This window comes from Onychomys torridus, chromosome 10, assembly GCF_903995425.1.
Source record: "Onychomys torridus chromosome 10, mOncTor1.1, whole genome shotgun sequence".
NCBI classification, from domain to species: domain Eukaryota; kingdom Metazoa; phylum Chordata; class Mammalia; order Rodentia; family Cricetidae; genus Onychomys; species Onychomys torridus.
The window spans coordinates 80268640-80295875 of NC_050452.1; the positions used below are offsets into that span (position 1 = coordinate 80268640).

The 27236-nt window shown below is 41.9% G+C and overlaps 1 protein-coding gene and 1 pseudogene across 1 annotated transcript; one reads left to right on the plus strand and one right to left on the minus strand.

Moving 5' to 3' along the window:
* On the minus strand, positions 1-27236 carry Bmp3 (bone morphogenetic protein 3). The gene is made up of 3 exons (XM_036201246.1): positions 26558-27236; positions 7937-8841; positions 1-959 (listed from the first exon to the last, which is right to left on the minus strand). Exons 1-3 carry the CDS (start codon positions 26865-26867, stop codon positions 768-770), a joined length of 1407 nt encoding a protein of 468 aa, XP_036057139.1. The 5' UTR covers positions 26868-27236; the 3' UTR covers positions 1-767.
* On the plus strand, positions 16161-16376 carry LOC118592367 (annotated as a pseudogene).

Below are 27236 nucleotides of genomic sequence, written 5' to 3' on the forward strand. Positions count from 1 at the left end.
TCTCTTTTTCTGGAATTCAATGAAATGAACACATCCAATCAGATAGCTGCTTCAAGCATCACTCTTGACATATGAACCTACAATCATGAGTGTATGGTACACATCAGAATATGGTATTGAAAAAAAAAGGAATCCCATAAAGATGGAACTATAAAACCACATTAAGAAAAAAAAATTTAACAAATGTACGGGCACCTGGCACATATATACACACACTAGCACTCAGCACTCACTAACTCAACACACATCATGATTGTGGAGAAAAATCAAGGGTAAACAAATCTCAGACACTCTTTAGATGGACATCAAAGTCAGCTGGGTGTTTAGCTGGCCAGGGTGCTCACAAATCTAAGGCAAGAAACCTAATAAAAACCACAAGATTGCTATCTATGTCCCTTTAGTCCTCAGATGAGTAGAGACAAATGGTAAGTTATTGCTGTTAATTCCCACCTAGTTTTAAAGCCCAATATAAAAATAAGTCAATGTGTTCTCTAACACTCCTAAAAACAGTTTGAATAATAGTTTTTCTTACGTGATTAAAAAAAGAAATAGACATCCACATTTACTAGAATCATACTTTTAGTTACATTTAGAAGAAAATACAGTTCAATTTTGCTTGGTGGAAATCTTCAATCTATTTGTTCATTCTCTTTTGGGACAAAATGCATTGGCAGTGCAAAGATAAAAAAGAAAGAAAGGAAGAAAGAAATAGTCCATAAAACCCAATTACTGATTGAATCGAGCACTTGAATTCATTCTCTGATGGGTTATCTGCAAGCACAGGAGTCAACTGTCATGTTAGGGTAGACTTTAAGCACTACATTCTTGTTTTCATCAAAGAATAAGATGCTGAGTGAGGACATCTTTTCTGGCACACAGCAAGGCTCAGGAATTCCGGAGACGACCCCCACGGCTCTCACTATACTCTGAATGGTTGCATGATTGGACGGCTTCAAAGACTGGAAAGAGAAATAAGAGCAACATGTTAGGTTAAACTGCTTTCCTCAGCCCTCATCACATAGAATGGATGTGTTTGAACCGTTCTCAAAAGGCCCACATCATTGACTAGTCAGCCCAAACTCCTCTACCTCCACGGATGTATCATCTATAAAGTGCCTTGCTGTGCTCTGGGGATTTTGTAGGTGGTGCCTTTAATCTTCCCAACAAGTTGGTTACATTTTTTTTGCAAAGACTCTGAAAGTTAAATGAAGTGTCTGAAGTCAAACAGCTGGTAAATAGTAGAGTGGAACTTTGAACTCAGTTCTGTTAGCAGGAATCATTTAATTAGAAACAACTTAGCCCCCAAACCATGGAATTCATGTATTCTCCATGTTCTTAATTACAACGACAAAAATAAATTGTCCCTGACCCTCTATGAACCTTTAAAGAACTCTAATAAACACACTAACAGAGATAACTATCACCAATGATAAAGTGAAATTTATTCACTGTTATTATCCCACTAGGTAGAAGGCTACTTATCTTGTAGGCTATTTTGAAGGTTATTTGTTTTGTAGTTGGCAAAAGGATGAGTCTTTGGTTACTATTCCATTCATATTACACAATTATTCAGTTCAGACTGCAGACTGAGGTTGATGAGACTATACCACTGACCACTAGGGGCCACTGTTGCTCCATGGGCAACTTAAACTGGGTGCCTTGGTGGTCTAAGGTGGGCCATGTCCTCTGGGAATCAAGTATGGGGTTTTCACATGGGTGTCAGGAGTTTGATCAAGGACACCTTGGTTAAATCGCTTCCTGAGAAAACAGAATGCATTTGATTTAGACATTTATGCACAGCTCTACTCCTCCTACACATGTTGGAAAGAGTCACAGTCTCCATCCCAGAGTGGACAGAAGGACTCCCAAAGAGAAGCTGCAGTCCCTGGCAACACTTCAACTCTCCTGGTTTGTTTGTTTTTTTTTCCTTAGGTGGATGAAATTAATTTTGTTTTAAGCACATTTAGAAAAAGAAACTTGAGAAGTGAGGTTGTGGCTCAATAGAACATTTGTCTACCATGATCCAGAGTCTGGGTTGGATTCCCAGCTGCCCCTCAAAAAAACTAAAGAAAACAACAAACAAACAGAAACCTGAGCATGGTGGTGCGTACTTGCAGACTTGATTCTTGAAAGGAGAAAGATAAAGAGTTCAAGGCCAGCCTCAACTATACAGGTGGCTGACAGTCACTTCAGGGTTTCATGAGACTCTATATCCAAACAAACAGAAACCAAACCAAAAGCAAAGCAAACAGCAAACAAACAAATAACAACAATGAAACCAAGGAGGATGACTTCCCAAAGATGGACAGTATTATTGCAACAAGACTTTCATATTTCTTTTGACTCAGAGGCTTTTGGATTCACGAATTGGGATTTTAACTCCCAACCAGTAAAGAACACCAGAATGGAAAAATGGGAAATGTTAGAAGGTCAAGGATGCACCCAGGCCAAAGAAGTAATGCAGAAAGCTAATGTACTGTAAGAAAAATTAAAACATGTTAAAGAAAGGATGTGTGCTGGCAGAGAAAGGGAAATGCTATCTGAATTATTTTAATTTCAACAAGAAGAACCCATACACTAACACTTCATTTTTTTGTGAAAAAAAGTGTAAAAAAAATCTATTGTTAATAATACAGCACTGTTTTTACTCTTGCTTCCTACTGACTTCAAGAATATTTTTTAAATAGCTTTACTTAGTTAATTAAATAGTCAATCAGCTATAATTGATTACAGAACAAGATATTCTTGTTGTGTAAGTTTTAAAAAGCCCCAGTATTTGTACTTTACACATTGTTTTCTCTTTATTAAAATGCTTTTACTGAATGAAAATTATTAGAAAGACATGTAGGGTTCAAAAGAGGATGCAAGTGTATATGAAAATGTCACAATGATTCCCATTAGTCTATATAATTAATATTTACAAAGAAACAAAAGACCTCCACAAGTCTGTGACATTCACAGGACTGCCATCAGTTGTAACACAGTAGTGAATAACCACTGCAGACTCTGTGTTGCTATTACTGAGTTCCACCAGGAATCTTTGCCAGAACCCACTTTTTCTATTATTGATTGAAAGCTATGTGGAAGATTCAGCCTTTCAAACAGCATGCTGTTAAAGTCTCAGAGGCAGTTAAAACCAGGTTTTCTGATGTTATTCTCTATGGTTAATATTTATTGCTCTCTAGATATTATGTAGTGTGGATGACCTTAATTAGGTGAGTACTTGAGCAATTAGTATGGTTATGTATATATCTAGACCCTGAAGCAATGTTGTTAAATGGCTGCAATACTTAGAAGAAACAGTACACCCATCGTTTTACCCATTTATGAAAAATAACTCCTATCAACAAAACTAAAAGATTCTGTGCAAGTGACTTGGTGTAGATATGGAAAATATTCGTGGGTGTTTCCTAGGGAAAATTCCTGTCTTTTTTTTTTTTTTTTAATCCAAGTCAGAACTGATGCATTTAGAAACTGAGTGTATGAGTAGTCTCCAGTGGTATCACCAGAATCAGGCCCAAGCCCTTGATTCTGGGGTGGTGTTTTGTATCAGGGACCTCTCAGATGACTAGGGAGTATCCCTTTTATCCTAGCTATGGAATCCTCTGATGGAGCTACCATTACCAGAAGTGGTCACATCATGCACAAATAATCCATGCTGTCATTTGCTGGTGTGAAGCATGCTGCCAGTAAAAAAAAAAAAAAAAAAAAAAAAAAAAAAAAGTTTTCAAGGATCATGTTTCTCATGACCCTCTCTTCTGAGCTTAGAGCTGGTGCCAATCACAAGTGCGAATGAATCTGTGCTCGTCCTGCGCACCTTCCACCTCAGTTCAGGTGTGATTTTGCTGAGTTTTGACAAGATTTCATGTTTATAGTATTCATCTTCATGACTGAGATTAAAACTGGAAGATCTGGGGAGTTCTTTAAGAGTCTATCATTAATTAAATGTGAATCTCTTTATATGGACTACTCAGTTCAAAGTATTTCAATTATTTGTTGCCTAACTCTGTATCCTTGCTGTTCCTAGCTTTTGCAGAATTCCTCACAGAAATAACTTCATTCCTCCAATCCTTGCTGGTTTCTTGGATCTCTGTCAGGAACAATGGCTCAATCATTTTCATTTGAAATTTCTGTTTTCCATTGCTGCTGGGGTGGTGAGGGAGGCAGAGGCACAGGACTTGGCTCTGGCTATCTGGGTATTTTTCATCATATGGCATCATTCCAGGAGTCTCTCTCTCTGGGAGAACAGATTGGCTGTAAAAGCCAAAAATCAGAAAGGAAAAAAAAAAAAAAACCAAACCCCAAACTGTTGTGTCTGTGAATGAAATCTTCAGTGGTCAGGCTTGCACCTGCCAAGCTGTGGATGATGTCCTCTAGTTAAATTTGATTACAGATGCATTGGAAGGGGAGAGTATGTCATCAGCAAAGAACCTTCATTCCTGACCTGGGCCGCGAGGTTTTGCTCCACACTCTTCCAGTCCAGCCCACATGGGTGTGATGGCCCAGAAACTATCTAATTGGAATCAGTGAAAGGGCAAAGCCTGGAATTTGGGAAAGGCAGAACACAGCTGTTCTGAATTATAGAGCAGGTTGTCAACTTTTGCAGACGAAGAGCTCCGCCATATAGGCCAGGCTTTCACCCAGGAGGCCAAAAACAGGAGGCCCAACAGAGGAGTCTGGCCTGGGAGAACTTTCCTCTGAGGCAAAATATATATCTAAAGTCTGAAAGTTCTTTGGCACTCCAGTCAGCCCACATGTGCTGTGCTGATTGGATGAGAGACCTTCATTTTCCTCTGCTGGTCAGACTGTATTTTTATTTAAATATCTCATTCTGGATGCCACACCAGACACCGTGCTAACAGCAGTGCATATTAACTACCTTTTCCTTTTACATCGTATTTCCCATCCTCCTTTGTTACTAAACTGACTGAAAGACACAAAGTCTTGAGAGCTAAAAGGGAAACCGTAGCACACGTTAAAAGTTAGGCAGCTCCACACAAGATGATGCTAATCTTCCACACTTGATTTAGCAAAATGGGATTGCAACCTCAGAGGAAAGACCTCTGCATGGATCCCTGTTTTGTGTCTCTGGAGCTCTGATGCCATTCCAAGTTTCAACAAATATTATGATGAGTCCAGTTACTGCCATAGAACTGCTCTTCATTCCATTCTCCCCCCAAAAGAACCTCCTTGGAAGAGCTCACAGGCTGCTGAACCCAGAGGGAGAATCCTATTTTCAGTTTGTGATGTCTGAGAAAGGACTAAAAATGTTTACAGAACCTTTCTGGCCTCATGGCTTTCTTTGCAAGCTTGCTCTCCCTGCACAGCATTTAGACAACTCTTCTGTCCCACTCAGTCTCGTCAATGGCCACTAGTCAGGTCGACAGCGAACAGCTACTGAGTCCCCACTCCTCCACACAGGTTGCTCATAGGAAGTTTTATGGATCTAAAAGGCCATTGTTGCTTGGAGGTGGAAGCCAAAGCCAAGCCCAAAGAAACTGTCCAGTCTGCTGCTGCAAAAAGTGTTCTGTGAATCAGCAGCATCAGTATCAGCTTAGGTCTTGTTAGATGTGCAGCAGCCCCTGTCTCCTCTACTCCCTGTGCATTATATCAGATCCTATGTATCAATAAGATTCCAAAAAGTTTAAAGGCCGACCAAGGCTTTGAAATTCCCACTGTGACCAAGTATCATGGTCTAATTATACAGATGCTTCTCCTTAATTTATCTCTGCAGTTATTAACTTAGCCCGTGGCAACTTTCACACCATGATTCTTTTCAGTTTCTTCTAAAGTTCTTCTCAAGAAACAGTGGCTCTATAAGCAGCAAACGGAGGTAGAATGAAGGCGAGGGGCATAGTGGGAGGAACTACGGAGAGGTGGAAACTGGGTTCTCCAGAGTTTGGGGGTGAAAAGCAAAGGGGCTGAGCATCTACACCGAGCATCTACATGTGCCTGTTTTCTGGAGCCTGAATGCTGGAGTGATAAAGGAACAGAAGACATTTTCCTCCAAGTCACCTAGAAGAGACTACAGTACATGGGAGTGAGAGAGGTTATGTGGACAAACCCTAAGGCCTACCTAAAATTTAGTCTCTCTGACCTTAAAATCAGCTGTGGAGTATATCCCCGCTTCTCAACATCACAAAGCAAGCCACACTGTAAAACAGGACACACCTCTGTTGTTTGCTTTGTTTTGTTTTACATTCACCAGCTTTGCTGCACTCAGGATTCTAAATGTCACCCTAGTTGAACACATTTTGCCTGAGCAGTGAAAGTCCTTTATGCATCCTGAGATGAGAGAGGGCTCTCAACACAGCCCTGAATTCATAATCCTTACTTTGGGTTGTATTCTTAAAATAGAAAATTACAAAAATCCTCCGGAATGACAACTTCATAGGAAATGTAATAACTAATGAGAAAAACAGGATTTCAGATAGGTTGCTGGCCTGAGGCTGACCTGGCCTTGTGTCTTCAGTCCTTTTTATGTGTGTGTCAGCCAGTGACTACACTCTAGCATTATAAAGACCCATAAGCTGAAATTGCTGGTCCAAGAGGCAGAGGAACATTTTCTCTATTTTTAGACAGCAGCAAAAAACTGATTCAGATTTCATTAAAAATTCACTGTGTAGTGGGTAGCTATTCCAGCCTTGGCCTGGAAGTTCCAACCCCCATTGAGGCTTTGGTAATGGTCACGCCTACAAGGCGGGCCTGAGAGAGGAGCTGAAGACCCAGGATCCAAATGAGAGGGATCTCTTGGTGCCTGGACCCTGGACGCTGGAAGTAGACCAAGCAGAGTTCCCCAGAGAACACTGCCAAACTGTGCCATACCTTTGCCAGACCCTACAACCTACCTATCCCTTCATTTGTAAGTCACCCCACAAAATAAACCTCCCTTTTAACTACGTGGAGTGGCCTTCATAATTTCACCAATATCACTGTGATTCCTCTTCTGAATTCTGTACATTCAGTTGCTCTTAAGCGTGTGGCAGAGATCTAAGCTGTTGTAAGCTGAGATGAGAAGTGCAGCAATAAGCCAAACCTGATGCTGAAGGATGTGGCAAATTTTTACTACAGAGAGTACTATTTTTACTCCAGTGCAAAGAGAGCACATTTGGATGTGCTTGGAAAGACAGACACTGGAGTTGGAAAGACTTCTGAAAACATGCTTGTATGATAAAAATGCAGTCCCTGATGCTTCTGGAATAAACAAAGGTAATTTCTGACAGGGTAAGATGGACTTGGGAGAAGTCACTGTCATCACATCCTGTTCTGCTTTTCTTTTCTTTTTTCTTTCTTTCTTTCTTTCCTTTCTCCCTTCCTTCTTTCTTCCTTCCTTTCTTTCTTTCTTTCTTTCTTCTTCTTCTTCTTCTTCTTCTTCTTCTTCTTCTTCTTCTTCTTCTTCTTCTTCTTCTTTTGATGTTTAGCAGTCAAGCAAATGAAATAGGTATCTGTTGGGTTTCAGGCCAGTTTACCTAGCCAAACCCTGATTGACCTGCATAGGGACAATTCACCTCACGAGAAACTGTTTATCCAAAAATGCCCCCACATCAGGGCAGCAGACCCATTATTCCTTCTCTTTGCTTCCACAATATTCTTACATACCTTGAATACCACTCAGAAGTCAGCTTCTGCCATCTGGGGCTTGCTTACCATAGACAGGTGTATATTCACAAGTGACCAACCACATGGCTGGATATGCACCATGTTTAGAAACAAAAAATGCATATTTTACACATATGGTTTTCATAGCCTTCATACCTCATACTACTTTTAACAATCATCAAAGAAAATCCAAGCATAACCACATTGCCCATTATACTATACTTTAGAATGTTATAAATAAGGTTCTGAATAGAGTTTCTTAAATGGAAACACACTCAGCATGCTCTTCTACACCATGCAAAAACAAAGCAAGCACAAGGTAAAGGGCAGTGGCTACCTTTGGCATGGGGAACTGGCAGGCTCCGGAGCAGTAATAAGCATCAAATGACTTGGGGGAGATAATCCATTCACTCCAGCCAATATCAGCAAAATCCACTTTAAGGTACCTCCTGGCACAATTTCGAGGTTCGATCCATTGCTTTCGTCTGGCCTTCTTCAGGGTCTGTTCATCAAATTGCAGCGTCTGGCCCTTCTGATGAGGTCCTTTCCTCTGCTTCTTTTTGTTCCTGCTCTTTTCAGGGGGCTGAGTCTGAAGGGTCTTGTAAGGCCGTCTCTGCTCCCACACGCCATCCTCCTTGTGTTGATACTCTGCCCCTGGTAGCTCATTGTTCTGCAGAGGCAACAAGATTCCAGCCGAACGTTTCTTCCGCCTTTCTACAGCGACAGCAGCTCTTATGTGGCTATCCAGTTTGGGCACAGTTCCTTCGGGGAAATCTCTGTGTCTCTGTAAGCTAGACACCACACTTTCTGGCTCAGAAATAGCAGCATCATTGGCATATACCAAGATGTAAGGCTCCGGGAAAAGCAGCATCCTCTTGGGCAGCTCATGTGCTTTGGAAGTAATGTTCAATCCTATGAGGAACCCCTCGTTTTGCTTGGCCTTCCTCAAGAGCTGAGTGATGTCTTTCGACAACCAAGACATGCTGTCTCGATAAGGTTTGACCCCATCTACGGACAAGTGACCCAGGAGCTGACTTTGATTGGACTTGAGGATCCATGCAGAGAGATCTATCTGGATATTCTGTCTCTGCGCATGATGGGAGCATCCTTGGGATACTGGACAGCTCAAGTTGATGTTCACCAATTCTCCAATACAGAAATACAGTGTGGCTGACAAAATGTTTTCAGACTTGGTTAAAGAGGTCAGATTAAAAGTGTGCAGCCCCTTTCTTTGAAGAGTTCCTAGGAAAGAAAAACAAAAAGGGAGACTGAAGTACACAGAAGTTACTACTATTTTATACACTGTTCAAAGTTCAACTAAAAATAAATCAGTGCTCTAGACACAACAGTCAAAGCACTAGAATCCTTAGAAGAAGAAAACATTGGGACAAATCCTCACGATTTTAGAGTTGGCAACCGCTTCATACATATGCCACCACATGCATTCAGTAAAGGGACAACTATATCAATCAATAAAAGTTCTAGATAAAATGAACTTTATCAAAGTTAAAATGTTTGTACATCAAAGGTAAGTACCAAGAAAATGAAAAGATGATCTACAGAATTTAATAAAATATCAGCTATCTGTGTATCTGGAAGTTTAGAAGCCAGGAGGAAACACATAAGTAAGAGCTTTAATTCAACAACAGAGAGGCCGATATGAGCAAAGAGCAGATACAGCTCCAAAGAAGATGTACAAGTGGCTGACAAGACGTGAAAACATGTTGAAAATTGTTAGTCACTGGGGAAATAAAAATCAAAACCTCAGTTATGTGACACAAACTATAGCAGTGTGGTGGCTATCATAGACAACAACACAAAGCCTTAGCTGTCAGAAGGTTTGTGGGAAGAAACTGGAACTCCTTCTATTTATTAGGGTAGATATAAAGTGATTCAGCTGCTGTGGAAAACACTTCAGCATTTCCTCAAGAATCTAACCAGGAGATTAGCATATGATAAAGCAATTCTTCAGAAACTGAAGACAGAGAATCAAATAAGTATATTCACAGTAGTAAAAGGTAGTAAGGGCCCAAATGATCATCAGCCAATGCACAGATAAACAACTTGTAGTGTATCGATAAAACAGAATATTGTTATTGTGAAAAAAGAATACTAATATGTGTTAAGACATGACTGAACCTTGAAAAATTATGCAACTACGTATAAACCACATTTTAAAACTCACTTACTGCTTAATTTCATTTGCATAAAGCTATCTAAATTAGTTAAATCCAGAGATAAAAGCAGAGGGGTTCGGTGGGGGTTAGAGGCAGCTGGGTATGAGAAGAAACTCCATAACAGTTCTGAGGCTCTACTTCCAGGTGATAGAAATATTTCAAAACAAGTCAGAGTTTGCAATTGTGTGGCATTCTGAAGATGTCACTACCACCTTGTCATCGATTCACTTTAAAATAGTTCATTTCACGTCATGTCAATTTCACTTGAATAAAAAAGAGCAAGGGGGGGTCGGATGGGAGGGTTTGGAGGGAGAAAAGGGAAGGGATACATTGTGTAATTATAGTATCTAAAGAAATAACTGTTTAAAAAAAGGAAAACAATATAGAACAAAATTGTATGTAGCCTCTGGCTTTTGAGGATCTCTATTAGGGAGAACATTCTGAGATAACAGGAGGGAATTTTGAAAGAAAACTCAGAAAAGACCGGCCAGCCTTACTAGTGCGCTCTCTGTTGAAGCTGCATAAATGTATGGGAATTCTAGCACTCCAGTGCACTTAGTGCGTGTACTGTAGCAGGTGGTGTGTGAGCTCTGGAGAGCACCGAGCACTGTGTGCAAACTCTGCACCTCACCGCAGTCGCCTCTGTGAAATGTTAATTCATCCTCCTGCTGCAAGCGGAGGGCTTAGAATTTGACCTGGATTTAATTACAGACTCAGTCACTTATTAACTTTCTAACTCTGGACAAGCTAATGTTCTCATTCATAAAATGGAAAGACCATTACAACAAGCACTTCAAAACTGCTTCGGATAAAGAGCATGGACTCCTGTAGTGGATAGCCATCCCAGCATTGGCCTGGAAGTTCCAAGCTCCCATTGAGGCTTCGGTAATGGTCACGCCCACAAGGCAGGGCGGAGAAGGAAACGGAAGACGGAGGATGGAGAGGAGAGTGCCCGCTTGGTTCCAGGACCCTGGACGCTGGAGGTAGACCGAGCAGAGTTCTCCAGAGAACACTGCCAGACTGCACTATACCTTTGCCAGACCCTGCAACCTACCCCTTCATTGTAAGTTACCCCACAAAATAAACCTCCCTTTTAACTACATGGAGTAGCCTAAATAATTACACCATTAGACTCCCTTCCCATTGGGTCATAAGGCCACTTCAAGCAGCAAAGAGCCTGGCATCTTTACATTCATTTTATACCTCTCTCCTTTACTCTGGATCAGATTCCTGCACAACTAGATCAGACTTGGAGCTGAAGGACTGCCTGCCTGAAATCTGCTGGTCCAAGAAGACTAAGCCCACAATGGACCTAGCTTTGTCTCCCTTCAAGCATGAAGGCATAAAGATAAGGGCAGCTAAGATACTTCACAGTTAGTTTTACAATGCCCCATTCTGAACCCCTCCTCCAAAAGGGACTTTCAGGTCTCCCCAGTCAGCATCCTAGACCTACTGACACTTTGAATTCCAGGTACAGTAAAGCTTTACAGGCAAGTTGACTTTATGATGAGGTTATCACTAAAATGGACCGGTTACATCACCATAGAAGCTGAAGCTGTCCCTATACCCTTACAGGAAAAATTGTCTTGGGGATCATGTTGTTTCTTCAAGTGATAAGGGCTCATCCAGAGTCACTGGAAGAATCAGAACTGAGACCAAGAGCAGTCCAACCACAGTTTGCCCAGGACTGCTTACTTAGACATACCCTGTGCATCCTGCACCAGTTCTTACTGCATGTAAACCTGAAGCTCACATCAGTACCCTGTAGATGAGCTGGAATGTCTATCTTGGATGTCTTTCTGCCACATTGATTAAATTCCTTGCCTACCTTACCACTACTACTTTTCCATAAGAATTTTTGATGGAAGTCTTTGACTACAAGGTCTGTTTCCTGTGTCGCCAGAATGATATGTATAATGCGATATGTGTAATGGTCATGAAAGTTCTAATATCCCTTAAATGTAAATGTAAATTACTGTTGTGCGATCTGAGCCTAGCCTAACATTATTGTAGGAATTATGGCTCCTTCTATCTACTTGACAAAAAAACATGGATTGGGCGAGCAAGATCTTAGTATTTGGATACTACGGCTGAACAAACAAGCCACACCTTTATAACGTAGAAGCTATAAATTCAAAACCTAAACTTATATAGTTCAATAAAAATGACGGAAATAGTTAAGTCATTTCCCTAGTTCTTCTAATGGAGAAATTAGCAACAGAAAGAGAAGGAAGCTGGTTAGTAAAGGCAGCAATTATTCTCTCAGGATCATTTACTGAGTTCCAGCTAGGCTGAGGTTGGACCTGAAGAATCCAAACCCTGGGATTTGTCCCAGAGAGCCCGCCTCTATACACTTGTTCCATATACATACTTATTTCAGAAACACACACGCAATCGTGAAATTATGTTCTTGATCAAAACCACGTTTCAGCAAAAACAAAACATTTTTATAAAGACGTGGAAACTTACAATGAGTTCGTCAAGTCCCCAAGCATGGGGAGAGTGCAATGGGAAACACATTTTACTCATTTTCAACATTGTGTGAAGCAAAAGGAGGAAACTGCCATTTGTGCACATTTGTATAATCCGTGACACCAGGATAATATCTTACAGGCCTTTATAACAAAGCCATGGCATCAGGGCTGTTCAGGGGCTCTGCCCTTAATTCAGCCCAGTCACCACAACATATACTTTTACCCAAACTCCGCAAAGCTCTGGGACATTTCAGATGCAAGGAAGAGAAGGCACCCCATTTCAAGCACATGGCAGTCAAAGGTTGTCCATGAGCTCACCGGTGGGGAAAAGATGAACTTCAAAGGATGGGGTGTCACTGTCTCACTTGGTGAACTCACCTTGCTTCTTTCCTCCACATCCCATCTCTGACTGTTTCATTCTTTCAAGCCCATTTCTTCTTGCCTTGTATTCTGCTATAGTTTAGCCTCCTCCTCAGCTCCAGTCTTCAATGTCCACTAGCTCTCAGAATTCTCTCACACTGGCTTCTCCTGTCTCTCTCATTTCAGCCCAGTGCCTTATCTTGAAGTTAAAGCCCCAGGACCAAGACTCATATACTATAGACAGTAGCTAAACTCTCAAAGTGCTGGTCCCCTCATCTATGAAGCACACTTTGTAGTATCAACTACAGAACTATTATGAGAATTCATTGAAAGAACTCCAGTAAAACACAGCACACAGACCCACTAACAAGCAGTTAACTGGAACCTCACTGTCTGGGGATGGTAGTACCTAATTGAGACAAGCTGGAAACAGACAATACTCCCTGAATGTCAAAGACCTTGCACAAACAAGAATGCAGCATATTACATGCATATATGAAGGATGTTCATGGAGTTGAACAAATCAGTATAGAGCAACAATTAAAAGAGGTAACTACAGGTAAGAAACCTCCCACCAAGGTCATGGAAGAACCTCCAAGCCCAGTGGGCCATGAACACCCAAAACAAGACATGAAAGCAGAAGGAGGCTTGCTGGGAAGAAGAAGGGGTTCAGTGGGAGAAAGGAGGATGAGACAAGTAATTTAGGGTAAAATGACTAAAATCCATTGCATATATTAGGACACTGTAAGAGTGAGTTTTTTAGAGTGCGATACATGCTTCCCTATAAGAATTACATGTCAGTTATTAAGCATTTACTTTCAGACTTTTTCTTCTTTTAGATCTTAGAGTAATTTAACTTTCCAAATCATTTGTTTTCAGTAGGATCTCAAATTATAGCTCAGGCTAGCCTGGAACTCACTTTAACCAAGTTTTGCATGGAACTCACAGCAATCCTCCTGCCTTAGCCTTTGAAATGCTAGACTTATAGGCACAAGCTACCCTGTCCAACCTTCAAATAAGTATTTTCATGTGATGAGAAAAAAATAGGAATTTTGCATGTGCTTCTCTTTATCCACAAGTCCCTGCACAACTTTGCTTATATACACTTAGGTATCTTAAGTTTAAAAATCAGTGAGAGGAAAGTGCTTCAATATCTACTATTTGTATTCTAAAGTATGCAGACACATATGGATTTGCATTTCTAATCACAAATACAAAGTGGACTTTAACACTTTTTAAGGTGTTAATAACATGTTGTAATATGATTTAAAAAAATAAAGGTAGACTTTATTAGTTTACAAAAATAGCTCATGTGCTTTCAGTGGGCATAGCAGCTAACCATATGTTGCACTTATCAAATACACGTACAGCAGGGTGCTTAATTCCAGTTCTCTTCTTAATTACTGATTCAGAAGAGAGTAATTAAGAAAGTAATCAAGATGGCTGGGTTTGGGAACCACATCATAACTTTGGGTTCAATAAGTAAGAATATTTGACCTAGAGAAAGAGCAAGTGGATTGATACTTCCACAAGAATTATTTTCTTTCCTTTCATTTTAAATTAAATACTTTTAAAAGGTTAACACATATGTAATTTTATTTTATGTGTATGAAAATTTTGTCCTCATGTATACCTATGAACCATGTGTATGACTGGTGCCCATGAGTCCAGAAGACGGCATCAGATACTCTGAAACTGGAGTTACAGACAGTTGTGAATTGCCATATAGATACTGCGAATCCAACCCAGGTCCTCTGGAAGATAGCCAGTGTTCTTAACCACGCAGAAATCTCTTCATTAAAATACGTTTTAAAATAAGATATAATTATATCATATCATTTCCCCCTTCCCTTTCCTCCCTCCAGCTCCTTCAATGTCCCTTCCTTCCAGCTCTTTTCATGTCTTCTTGTGCTTGATAGTATTATGTCCACTTTATACAAGCTGGAGTTATCGGAGAGGAAGGAACCTTACTTAAGAAACTGTCTCCATAAGATTGGGCTGCAAGTAATACAGTAGGGGTTTTTCTTAATTAGCAATTGATAGGGGAGATGGTGGTAGCAACACTGTGGGTGGGACCATCTGTGGGCTGTGTGTGGGGCCATCTGTGGGCTGGTAGTCCTGCGTTCTGTAATAGAGCAGGCTGAGCAAGGCCTATTGAATAAGCCAGCACCCCTCCACAGCCTCTGCATCAGCTCATGCTTTCATGTCCCTGCCCTTTTTGAGTTCCTGTCCTGACTTCCTTGACGATGAACAGTGCTGTGGAAGTGTAAGCCACATAAACCCTTTCTTCTCCAAGTTGCTTTTGTCATGGTGTTTCATAACAGCAATAGAAATTGGCAATTTGAAAGAGAATGATCCCCCAAAGGAATGGCACTATTAGGAAGTGTGGCCTTCTTAAAGTGGGTGTGGCCTTATTGGAGGAAGTGTATCACTGTGGGGGCGGGCTTTGAGGTCTCTTTTGCTCAAGCTTCGCTCAGTGTGACACTCAGTCTGCTTCCTGTTGCCTGCATATCAACATGTAGCAGCACTTTCTCCTCTGAAACTGTAAGTGGACCATCCCAACTAAAAGTTTTCCTTTCTAAAAGTTGCTATGGTCATGGAATCTCTCCACAGCAATAGAAACCCTAACTAAGACAGAAGTTGGTATCGGGGACTGGGGTATTGCTGTGATAGACCTGCCTATGATTTTGTTTGGAGGAATTTGGGCTTTGGTACTTTGGGTTAGGAAAGCAGTGGAATGTATTCAGCACTGCTTAATGGCCCATAGTAGTGAGCATGGAAGACAGTCGTGCTAAGAATGAGAGAAGAATGTTAGTGTGTTGCCTAGAGACTGGTCTTGTGTTATTTTGGTGAAGAATGTGGCTGTTTTTTGCCCTTGTCTGAAAAGTCAGCCTGAGGCTTAAGTAAAGAATTTTAGACTAATTCTGTTGGCAAAGGAAATCTCAAAACAGCCTACTATAGACTCTGTTATGTGGTTATTAGTGTTAGCTCTGATTCTGATTTATAATGAAAAGGAGCAAGCTGAGCAAATAAAAATACAAAATGTACAGATTGAGAAAAGGGGCATCAGAAAGTGGAATGGAGCTAAACCCTGTGTTCAAGGAGATAAACAGATTAAGAAATGGAATAAAGGCAGTGGTGACCTCAGGGAAAGATCCCACCAAGGTAAGTTTCCAACTTTTTGGAAAGAATTAAAGAAAAGCTTAGAGCCAGGTGTGGTGGTGCATGCCTTTAATCCCAGCACTCCAGAGGGAGAGGCTGGTAGATCTCTGAGTTGGAGGCCAGCCTGGTCTACAGAGCAAATTCCAGAACAGGCAAGATTAAGCAGAAAACAGAAAGCTAGTGAAGATATAATTGAACAAGGGAACCATGTTCCAGCCCCAGTAAGCAGCAGAACTTGGCAGCTTTGGTCACATGGTTCTGGAGTTAAGGATAGAAGGAAGAGGCTATGGAATTTGCCCTCAAGACTATGGAAAGGCTCTCTAGAGACTACTGATCAGTCAGAGAGAGGGGCTGGCTATGTGGAGCTTGGGAGTTGTTGGTGGAGAACATGTTGGAGTCCAACCTCAGCAGAAAGTGGGAGCACTGCATGGCCAAGGCAGTGGTGAAGCTAGGTACTGGTTTTAGATTAGGAGTTGTTTTAGCTCTGACCTTCTTTAAAAGAGGAACTTGGCCATTAGCCATGTGCTTCTGGGGATGGACTACTCCAATTGTCAGCATGCAGGCCCCATGTTGTCTCCACGGAAAATATGTCAAAGAGCAGTGACTTATTCTGAGAACATCTCAGTGGGAGGAAAGAGAAACCGTGTTTATTCCTCAGGATCACTGACGTGCCTTGGAGTGTGCTGACATCCTATGACAGTGCCGTCAGCAATGCTTTCAACTCCTGCCACTGTTTGTATATTTGAAACCAAGTCTGTTTATTTTGTATTTTCTGTTTGGAAATTGTAAGGGGGTTATCTTAAATAAATTAAAAATGGGGAAGACTATGGAAAGCCACTGAGGCTAGGCATGTGTCAGGGATGTTCCTGAATGGAGGCCTAGAGAAGCCATTGTGTGAAGCTGTGAAGTGAAGCCTGGGTTTCCTTGGACACCTCAAGATGTTGGAGATGCCATAGTCATGGGGTATCTGCCAGGAAGAACTGCTAACTGGGAGTGGGACCAGCCCAAGAGATAGAAGTGTGTTGCAAACAACAAAGCTGAAAGGAGTTGAATATCTGCAAAGCACTTTGACATCAGACATGGAGATGACAAGTTTGGAGTTTCCCCAGCTGGTTTTGGGTCTTGCTTTGGCCCAGCATTTCCTCACTGTACTCCCTTCCCTACATTTTGGAATGGTAATGCCATTATATGTTGGGAGTATGTGATCTGCTCTTTGATTTTATGGGAGATTACAGTTAAGAGATTGCACAGATCTCAGAAGAGACTTTGAACTTTGAAACATTGTTGAGACTGTGATAGACTATGGGGAGTTTTGAAGTTGGACTGAATGCATTTTTGCATTATGATATAGCTAAAAGCCTTTGGGGGCCAGGGAATGGAATATGGTAGTTTAAAAGAAAATGACCCCCAAAGACAGTGGCACTAATAGGAGGTGTGGCCTTGTTGAAGTAACATAACTAGAAACACTAAGATAGTCCCAACTCTCAAATCGATAGACTCTTTTTCTTTGACTATGATCACACACACACACACACACACACACACACACATACACACACCTTATAAATATATAAACACAACCTGCTGAGTCCTTTTTCGTTGTTTCTTGTATATGGTATATGGTTTATGGTTTCAGGGCTGACCATATTGTATTGGATAACCAATTAAGGGGCTCATCCTTGGTAGAGCTTAATCCTCCCTCTCAGTGGTCATTAGTTGCCTATAGCTCTTTGTCTAGGGGTTGACCCTGGGAGATGTTCCCCCGTCAGTGTTAGCATCTATATTGATACATTGTTATAAGATCTTGTCTGTGCAGCTTACTTCTATTGAAACAGTCTTAGAGAAGACTTCCTGGCATTCTGGCTCAGCTGAGCTTCCCTCCCTTTCCCACAATGTTCCCTGAGCAATAGATGCAGGAGCTGGGCTACAGATGAGTCCCCTGAGGCTGGAGTCTCCACGACCCATTGTTCTCCTCATTGTGCCCAGTAGTGGTTCTGTAATGGTCTGTCTCCATTTGCTGTAGAGTCAAGCTTCTTTGGCGAGGAGTGATAACCACAATTTTTTTTTATGAGGTATCAGTTCTCCCTGGACCTATAACTACAGGTGGTTGTGAGGCCCTGGTTGGGAGCAGGTGCTAGGAAGCAAATGCCTATCCTGTCCAAGAGCAGTTTAAACTTTCAGCCTCGGAGCCATCTCTCCAGCTTCAAGAATTGTGTTTGAATATGCGAGAGGCTTCAGAACAGTCATGATGTGTCTTTCAGTGCTGTAGGAGAGACTGAAATGTTAAAGTTATAGCTGAATTTTGCGCTGGATTCAGGGTAATTTAAGTTATGACTCCAACTTAACTGAGAAACATGTATGGGACTTGCAGGGAGGCAGTCAATTACCACTATAGGAAAGTCCCCATACTGTAGCAGAAGGTGTGCAGGAGTCAGAAACTTCTTAGGAATCTTACAAAACACAGCAAAAAAAAAAAAAATACAGTAGTAGGTTTGTTTCTAGCTTTTCTCAAAGCAGAAAGTACCAGCTTTTTTTTTTTTTTTAAAAAAATGAGAAAAATATGGCTACCAATAGGTGGTGCTATTTTCATACTTTTGGTGGCCATTCAGCACAAGTTCAATTCACTTTGGCCTGTGTTGGCCAATCACAACCTTGTGTTCTGACTGTCCTGAGAGTCCTCCATATCTGAGAACCGGAGGGTGCTTTGGAAGGTGGGTTTCTGTGCTGGACATCAAAGGGTCTTGAGCAAGCCAGGCAAGCTCTCCTACTGAGCTAGTCCCTGGGTGCTGAGGTTTTTTTTCCTTGAAGACAACTGCACCAGCCTGGAGGTCAGCTTGTCCTGACAACCCATGCCTTGGCTAGGGCCTGGCTCTGGGATCATTTCTTTGCACAGTGACTTCTTCCTCACAGCATGGACTCCTTTGAAGACAAGGCCTTGTTTTGCACTGTATTTTCCTGCCCTCCAGCTGAGTGCAGTTAAGTGCTTTTTATTTTGTTTTGTAAAATGCACACACTAATTTTGTTCACTTACTACAAAATAAAGGAGCGCAGAAATTAGCTGGCAAGTTAGCAACCTTTTGGAGGGGACCTCGGGTTGCCTATTACCTGTATTGATCTTCCTAAAGATTTTGATCATTAAATAAAGGTGTAAGACCTAAATAAAGGTTTCTAATCTGAAAAAAAAAAAAAATTGAGTTTAGGGAGTGGACTCCAGTTTGGGGATTTATAATTAGGCTCCAACTTAGGGGTCTCAAGATCGCTTTAGCCTCCGTGTGTTCATCACCCTCTTGTGACTAGCTGAGATGGTGATGTAGGAACAGTAAAGGCAGTTAGTGCACTTTCATGCTGGCCCACACAGAACATTTTCAAAGGGAATTAGTAGATACAATGGAAAGCTTTCTATGCAAGGTCTGATTTTAAAGCAAATAGACTAAATGAAATCTTGATGATTAGTTAAATCCCTAGGAAGCAGAGAAAATATTTCAATCATACTGAAAATATGTAATTAAGCACAGGTTTCCACACCCACTCCCTATTTCTTTCTCCAGAGGAAGTTGAGTTGCTAGAAAGGCCTAGTGCCTGGGAGTTGGGGTGAAGGTGGGGGTGATACACAGAAGTCACTGGCTGACAGCATTTCTCCAGGCTGCCTTTGACTTTCAGATAGAGGCTCTGAAATCGAATGCCAGTCACAGCATTTTGTGTTATTTTGAAGTCTCAGTCAAATGATGAAGTTTTGTGCAATCCCAAATCAGCTATTCACTATGTCCAGAGAAAAACACCAGCCAAAGATGAGATAATGTATGTTTTTCTAGAATAGAAAAATGTTCACTAATTGTTTATGTGCACAGAGCCTCCACCCAAGGGCATTCCTAGACTGTGAACTCCCAGGGGGTAGACTCATTCAAAGGTCCTGTGACTCTTTGAATGCCCATTGCTTACTTTTACACTCTGGATCACCTGTATACTGAGGATCATTTGTTCAATTTGTTAAATAAACAACTGATACATTTACCAAGTTTAAGAGTGTTTCCTACTTAACACCAAGGTAAAAAGTATGTCAAGTAAGTTCAAATTCCCCAAAGCTGGCGAAGCCATTCTTGAGTGTGAGGACTCTCTACACTTCCCTTCTTGTGCATTTGAAAAGAGAAATTATTAAAGAAGTTATTTTTTGAAGTATAATATTCTTGTTGTATATGTTAATGGTAGCATATCATACTGGAAATTATTTTTAAAGTCAATTTATTTTTAAAGGTTGTGTTCGTTGTTGATAGCTCTGCTGCTATTTTCTTCTCTCATCTCACTACTTAAACATATTCAAGTCCACTGAAATGTTTGCTGAATTCACACAATATGACAAACTGTGGCCAGTCCCCCACATTGTCAAGGCAAAGTGAGAGAAGCCCTGCCTTCTGAAGGCTAACTAGGCAAACCCTAGGTCTCTTCTCTCTCATTGAACAATCCCATTATGCTGAAATCCCTTCGAGTGTGAGAAAAAGGATCCAATTTTGAGACATCACTTCTTTTGAAGGTTCTACAAGGGCAAAAAATGATTATTTTTAAGGAGAGGATTTCTTTTTCATTTCTCTAAAATAGCATTGTGTGGTATGACCATGGTGTGTTGCCTGAATATTCCTGCACCCTACCTCATTTTAGGGTGCATCTTCTCTTGTCAATAGTAGCCATCATCTCTACTACAGTAGCCACAGTGCCTTAGCTAGACTGGAAATGCTATCACTTAAAGCACTTGGACACAATTATCTCACAGTGTTACTAGCTTCAGCTTTTTCCTTTTATTTTACTAAGTAAGGTACTGTCCAACGTTCCTTTACATACTGATTGCAGTCAGTAATCTAGAATTTCAGGATTTTCTTTGTGTTCATCCCTCTTATTTTAAACAGCTAGGATGTGGTATATTGTTTATTTTTTGTTCACAGCAACTTCTAGCATAAGTCCATGAGTTAATGTGAAGATGTAACTGAGTGTAGCCTCTGAACTCAGGGATTAGTTGAGCCAAATGATTATGATTTCCTTTTCTTTTTGTTTGTTTGCTTTTGTTTTTTTGACACAGGGTTTCTCTGTGTAGCCCTGGCTGCCCTGGAACCTGCTTTGTAGACCAGGCTGGCCTCAAACTCAGAGATTCACCAAAGGGTGAAACTCAAATGAAAAAGTCAATCTAAAGACACAAAACAAGTTTAGAAATGTGGAGTATTCTTAATCTTTTTCAGAAACTTTCCCCCTCTGGTTCCACATAAAACACCAATGCATCTCCAGTGTTGGGAGTAAGCATGTGCTTGTGCATCACTGGGTATTGCAGGATGATGTAGACAAAGAGAACTCATCTTATGGTACAATCCATGCTATTCCAACCCTATTTTCAACAGGTGATTAGTTTTGCCCTGTCCTTGGTGACTGAGCAAAGCATTGTTGCAATGTTCCTTAATAGATTCCTTGAAGCTGGTTAGTCTATGTTGTGGGGCATGGAGATCACCAAGATGCTTGTGAGCACTATTTAGCCCACCCTGGGGACAATCTGAAGCAAATTGTGGGAGTGAAACTCTGGTCTTTCACCTGGCAAGTGGGCACTTCTGAGCCCCGAGGACCACTGCTCTAGAGTGGTCCCAGAGTGTTCAGAATCCCAGCACTGATAAACACTCACTGAAATGTTGGCTAATACTCTCTTTCTTGTTTCATTCAGTGTGTTATGTTTTTCTGTGGTGGAAACTTCAAAAGAAACTTATGAAAATTTAATGTCCTTCTTTTTTCAGGGTGTTTGTGAACTGATGGGTTGATTAAAAGAGAGAGCTGGCCAGTCAGCTTTGGATGGCAGGTGACTGTCTTCTCAGAACTCAGCTCTAAGGGACTTGGCACTCTCATCTGGATTCTAAGGACATCAAGATACACATGGCATTCTCACACACAGACAACTCTCTCTCTCTCTCTCTCTCTCTCTCTAAGTCTATTTAATGACATAATTCTTAACAGTAAGAATTCAAACTTTCTGCTACTATTGCTACAGTAAAATGATGGAGATACTGGCTATCAGGCTTTACAAAATCAACAAATGGGAAAAATCATCACAATTTGGATATAAAAATAATTCCCCATAATGCAGCACCTGATTAGATCATAGACAATGAATGTCAAATTACCCAACAATTGTTGCATGATTCCTGGTAAGTATAACTTCAAAATATCTGTTAAATACAGCAAATACTGGAGATAAAAACCTGATAGAAGTCTTGAGTAAATGTTCCTTTCATCAAGGTATGAATGCTGACCCAAATATTAATGAAGTGATGTGTATTTCCACTACTGTATTTTTCCACAAATAACATAATTTTACTTTTCAAGCTATTATGCCTGTTGTAAAACAATAAATATCAACCACGGAGAAGAAAACAATGAAAGACATCTCATACAGATGTGAAGAAAACAAAATGCCAAGACAAAGGGACTCTACAGTTATACTCATAGACATTTTTAACCTGGAACCAAGGAGGCAGGACAGTCCCAACTGGACTAAGTCCCCAACATGACAGTGTGATCATATGTCCCAAGCCGGTACAGCTGGGAAGTGAGAACCCAGCTCACTTGCAGTGAGACTGTCATTGAATTTTGCGGATCTTTTATGGTGAATTAGGATGCTTTTGAAGCAGGATTTTTCCAACTAGACGTTCTAGGGCCACAATTCTCAGAAGGTTCTATTGAAGAAAAAGGAGAAAATTTGTTCTTTTAAGGAGACACTACCACTAAAGGGCCTGTTCCATGCTGATCATTTTTTTTTTCCCAACTCATTTGACCTTGGCACCCAGTTCTATATAATACCTTCCAGAGACCTCTTTCTCTGAAATTTTCCTTTATAACATAAGATCAGGCCACTAGAAAGAATGGTTTTGAAATTAGATCTGTATGCTGAAAATTCATGCAGCAAATATATTATGAAGCCCATTTCTGCTTCCATTAAAGGACCTGTTTTCTTCAGTAATATAAAAGTTTATACAGCAAAAATACTTAAAAAGTAAATTTAGCCTACACATTTTTATCTAATTAAAATATCTGAGCCAATCAAACAAGCACTTATGAACTTCCATGGCTCAGGTAATGCATGTAACCCTCTCAATTCTTTATTATGTATGCATTTTTAGTCCATAAAATTGAATAAATCATCTACTTGAATGAATTATCTGCTTAGGAGTTTTTCACATTGACCTTCACAGTCTCTTGGGGTCTTTGAGTGTGTGTAACTACACTACAAAGCTACATATGAATTTAAAAAAAAATGTAATTCATTCTCTTTTTTCCTTTCCATCCAGCATGAATAATCAAGAATCCATGGTATTATGGATTTTTAAATGTCAGGAATTGTAAAGCTGTCTTGCCTATTACAGTAAAACTTCATTAGGGGCTATCATGTATTCAAAGTAGTGTATAATTCAAAGCAGCTGCACATCCCAGCGCCTCTCCTCCAGATGTACCATTGTCCCTTAAATAAAAACATCATACAATGCAAGGACTCTGTAGTTTCCAGCCTTGTTTCTAGATGCCTGGAATCTTGATTACTATATCTTAATAATGTTATTATTATTATCTTGCCATAGAACACAGCAAAAATGGCTCTTCCCCACTGACCCATTCTACAGCCTTATAGGTTAGCATTGTACTTTAGAAGTATTTCAAAATTACAGTTCTTTACGTTGAGAGGTTTTGATTCATATTAGGCAGGAATCTTCTGGTCCTTCTCCACTGAGGCCCAGCATTCACTTGTGAGTCTACATTACCTCAATATTTCCTGCTTTTATTCATGAAGGCAAGTTCTAACTTTCTTAAAGGCAATACACACCCACTGGAATGTGATACTTTTATAGTTGTATGTCCTAAGTAGTGAGAGTTTTTTTAATAAGAAAACTAAGCTCCCATTGCTTTTCCTAGAGAAGTTATGACTAGGACAAGTAAGATCGAGTGACTATGGAAATAAAGAGCATACATTCTGTACTGTGAAGGATGAGGACAGGAGAAAACCTTGTGTAAAATATTGTGTTAGCCCACAGTAGCCAAGAACAAACTTAAATCAAGATTAAAATAAAAGCTAATCTCACCCCCTTCTGTCTTCCCCTTGGATGATTCTTTGTCATCTACAACTTTGTGAATCAGTTTTTACAAAGGAAAAGATGAAACCCATCTTTACTTAAAGTCTTACACATCAAAAGGAAAGCTTACAAGACACCAAACTCATGGTTTTGGCACACCAACTGCCTGGAGCTGAGAGAGGAGAAAGAGGGTAGCACAAAGTATGTTTAGGATCCATGCCACCCACCATCAAGTAATGGTTTAAGTAGGAAGCAATCAGAAAGAGGCCACAGCAGCTCAGTTTCAGTTATTCTAGGCTTAGAACAATAAATAATTCTAATCAGGTATGTTTCAAGGAGCAAATGGCTCTCTAACGCTATAACTCAGCCGGAGTAAGCACTTGCCTGGTAGACCAGTAGGTACTCCATCCACAGAGCACAGACACCTGACATTTCATAAAATCTGTAACACCTTAGGTAGAGAGAAGCACATATGATGTGGAACTTAAGCATGTTGGGCTGAAAAACAAACAAATCTAATTTCCTAACACAGACAGTGTCTTTTGCCTGCATCCACACAGATCACTAAGTGAAGGGTGTGTTGAGATACTGGTGCTGATGAAGGGGGAGCAACACTTTAGCACTGTCCTTGCTAGAGTCCTGCCACATTACAGCCAGAAAGGTCTTCTAACAAAGTCTTTCCACCCTATGAGTAACTAAACATACTAGGAGTTCAACATGAAGCACCTCTTCAGGAATCTCCAAGGAGAGGTAACATGACACTTAAGCTTTCACAAAAAAAGATAACAACAACAAGAACAGCGAAACAGAAAACCAAAGAAATCAGTGTCTGCATTTGATGAATAAGTCATTAAAATAGTTTGTAGGATGCTAAAGGGATTACTTTTCTTATCAGGGCACACAGCCTTGTATATATGTTCCATGCTGCAATCCATCATTTCAAGGGAGTGTCAGGCCTCTGTAAAACAGTTTATCATTTGATGGTATAAGATTACGGTGAGGCTGATAATGGACACTGGAATTATAATGGGTGGAATGAGTGAAAGCCAGAGATGTGCTTAAGTTCTTACCCATGATTTATTCTGTCTAAAATCAGTAGCTAAACAAGGTGTGTGAATGAGACAAAAATCAAGTTTTACCTTCAAACACTGTGACACATACCAAAAATAAAACTTGTTGTTACAAAAATAATTTGTCACTTGGATGTCTCAACTCTTCTCTGGGAACAGAGTCAAATAAAAATATCAAAGCCAGAGAGATTTGGGCGTCTTCCTCCTTGCCACCTGCTTTGCCCACCCACCAGCCTCCTTCCAGACCTTGTTAGCCCCACACTTCTGGTTTGCTGAGCTCTGCCCTAGGCATTGCATTAATGTAAACAGAGGGGCCACTGCTGTGGTGAGCTGTCAGGGTAGTCTCTTGAAGTGTCTAGGATGCTATGCACCAGGCGAGATAGGTTTCTGTGTCCTCAGTAGAGGACAGCTCTTTACAAGGTCCTGCCCATGGGTCTATGAAGAGAGTGAAATCTGACTAAGCTCAACTTCTAGCTAAAGACTTCTCCGCGTTGAAAACATAACTCACATTTACTGCACATGTCGTCGTGTCTCTGTTGCAGAGTGAATTCACAATGATAAGTAAGGGCTTTCCTTGATGGACAACCCCCACCCCCATCCCCTTTTTCTGCCAGGATTCCTAACCAGTGAAGTTGGGGGAAAATTCATCCAGTAAATTGGACAGTATTAAAAGAGCATTGGAGACACATAGCCTCTATTCTTGAACATTCTGGCCCATTCTTCAACATAAGCCTGAAAGGCAATCTTCGCAGTCACCTATTCCTGAATCCTGAAGGCAGTTCACATAACCCCTACTGCATCCTCAAAGCAGATAAAAACAGCGAACGTCGAGAGAATTTGCCCTCAAACTGTTGGAGTCAACTGTTCCCACCAGCCCAAGGGCTGGTGTACTTGGGGTGGGGGTGGCATTAAGCCCTGAATTTCAGTCTTAATGATCTGTGTTGAAAAAAACGGGAAGATGAAATTTTCATCGCTGGTACTAAAAGGAGTTTACTCTCCACCGGCGGCCTCTTCCCATCCCCGGCTCTTTCCAGCTTGGACCAAGCAAGAGTTATTTGCCCAGATGGGTTAGAAATAATCTAAACACTCATGCACCTGGTTTTGTTTGTGTGTTTGCCCCTGGGGGACTATCACGAAGAAAGTGTCAGAAATGGCAGCACAAAGCTCCAAGAGGGCTGTGTCTGGGGAAGTGGCCTGTTGAGTGTGCTTTGCTCTCCGGGGCCCTAGGTTGGCATAAAATGGCATCCGTTCCAGTATAAATGCCGCCAAAGCCTGTCGGAGGGAATTTCCGCTGAGCAGTTTAATCATCAGCATAAGATATCGGCAGGGGTGCCCGGGAGAGTGCTAGTCTGCGCGGGTGTTGTCCTTTGGCTTCGTCCCACACTGCACCTCTAAGTCCCGCCACCGTCCCAGCTCTTCTCCCACTTTCCTGTCTCAGTCCGGCTCAGACTAGGCTCACCCAGAACTCAACTGGAGAACTCCGAGAGGGTAGAGGGACCCGGAAGGCAGAGTCCTAGTAAGGTCCCAGGACAGCAGCTCCCGGGGCCGAGAGACAGCTAGGTGGCACCACGGGAGGGGCTGCCCTCTGTACTCCGGGGCGGGAAGGGCTCCCTCCCCTCCGCACTCACCTGCGGCTACGGCTCGGAAGCTGCGGACCGTGTTGCCACCGTGCAGTGACTGGGGACCCAGGGGCTGCGAGCCCGGCGTCCTGGTGTCCAGGACTCTGCTGCTGCCGCTGTACCTGTCATAGAGCCACAGCATGTGCTCCGACACCTTGTCGTGCGGCGGCAGGTCGGGGCTCGGGTCACCACCTGTCGTGCGGTCGCCAGTCCCAGCCCGGCTGAGCTCAGGGAGATGCAGGCTCGGTCTCTGTCCCAGCGCCAGGTCCAGGCAGAAGCAGCCCAGCCACAGACACAGCCACCCTCGCGCCCTGGCCATTGCGAGCTCCCGCTGTCGCGCCACGCTTCTTCGGGTCTCCTGGGGCACTCTGGAGGCTCAGGGGACGGCGGCAGAGCCTCCCGTGGCGCTCCAGCTGCGGAGTAGGCGCCCAGAGCCCCGCACAGCTGGAGCGGGGACCGCGGGGACCGGCAGGTGGGCTCTGGGTGGCAGATGCGTCCGCTCGGCTCCCCTGGCCGACCGAAGGGCTGAAGGTCTCGGCGTGCGCAGCCGGGTGGTCACACGCGGGCTCTCCCTCCCGCGCCACCTGAGGCTCGGGAACACCCGGCCAAGTGGCCGCGCTGGGGATCTGGATCTGCGCTCCACCGGCCTGGGACGCGCGCCGGGGCGGGGTGTGCGCGGTCGCAGCCA

What these genes read in the sequence shown, in the direction of transcription:
- Bmp3 (XM_036201246.1), bottom strand. Translation starts at nt 26,867, where the DNA reads ATGGCCAGGGCGCGAGGGTGGCTGTGTCTGTGGCTGGGCTGCTTCTGC. An exon ending in CTTCCGAGCCGTAGCCGCAG is followed by an intron (nt 8,842 to 26,557) that starts GTGAGTGCGGAG and finishes TTTCTTTCCTAG; the next exon opens with GAACTCTTCAAAGAAAGGGG. An exon ending in GCCAGTTCCCCATGCCAAAG is followed by an intron (nt 960 to 7,936) that starts GTAGCCACTGCC and finishes TTCTCTTTCCAG; the next exon opens with TCTTTGAAGCCGTCCAATCA.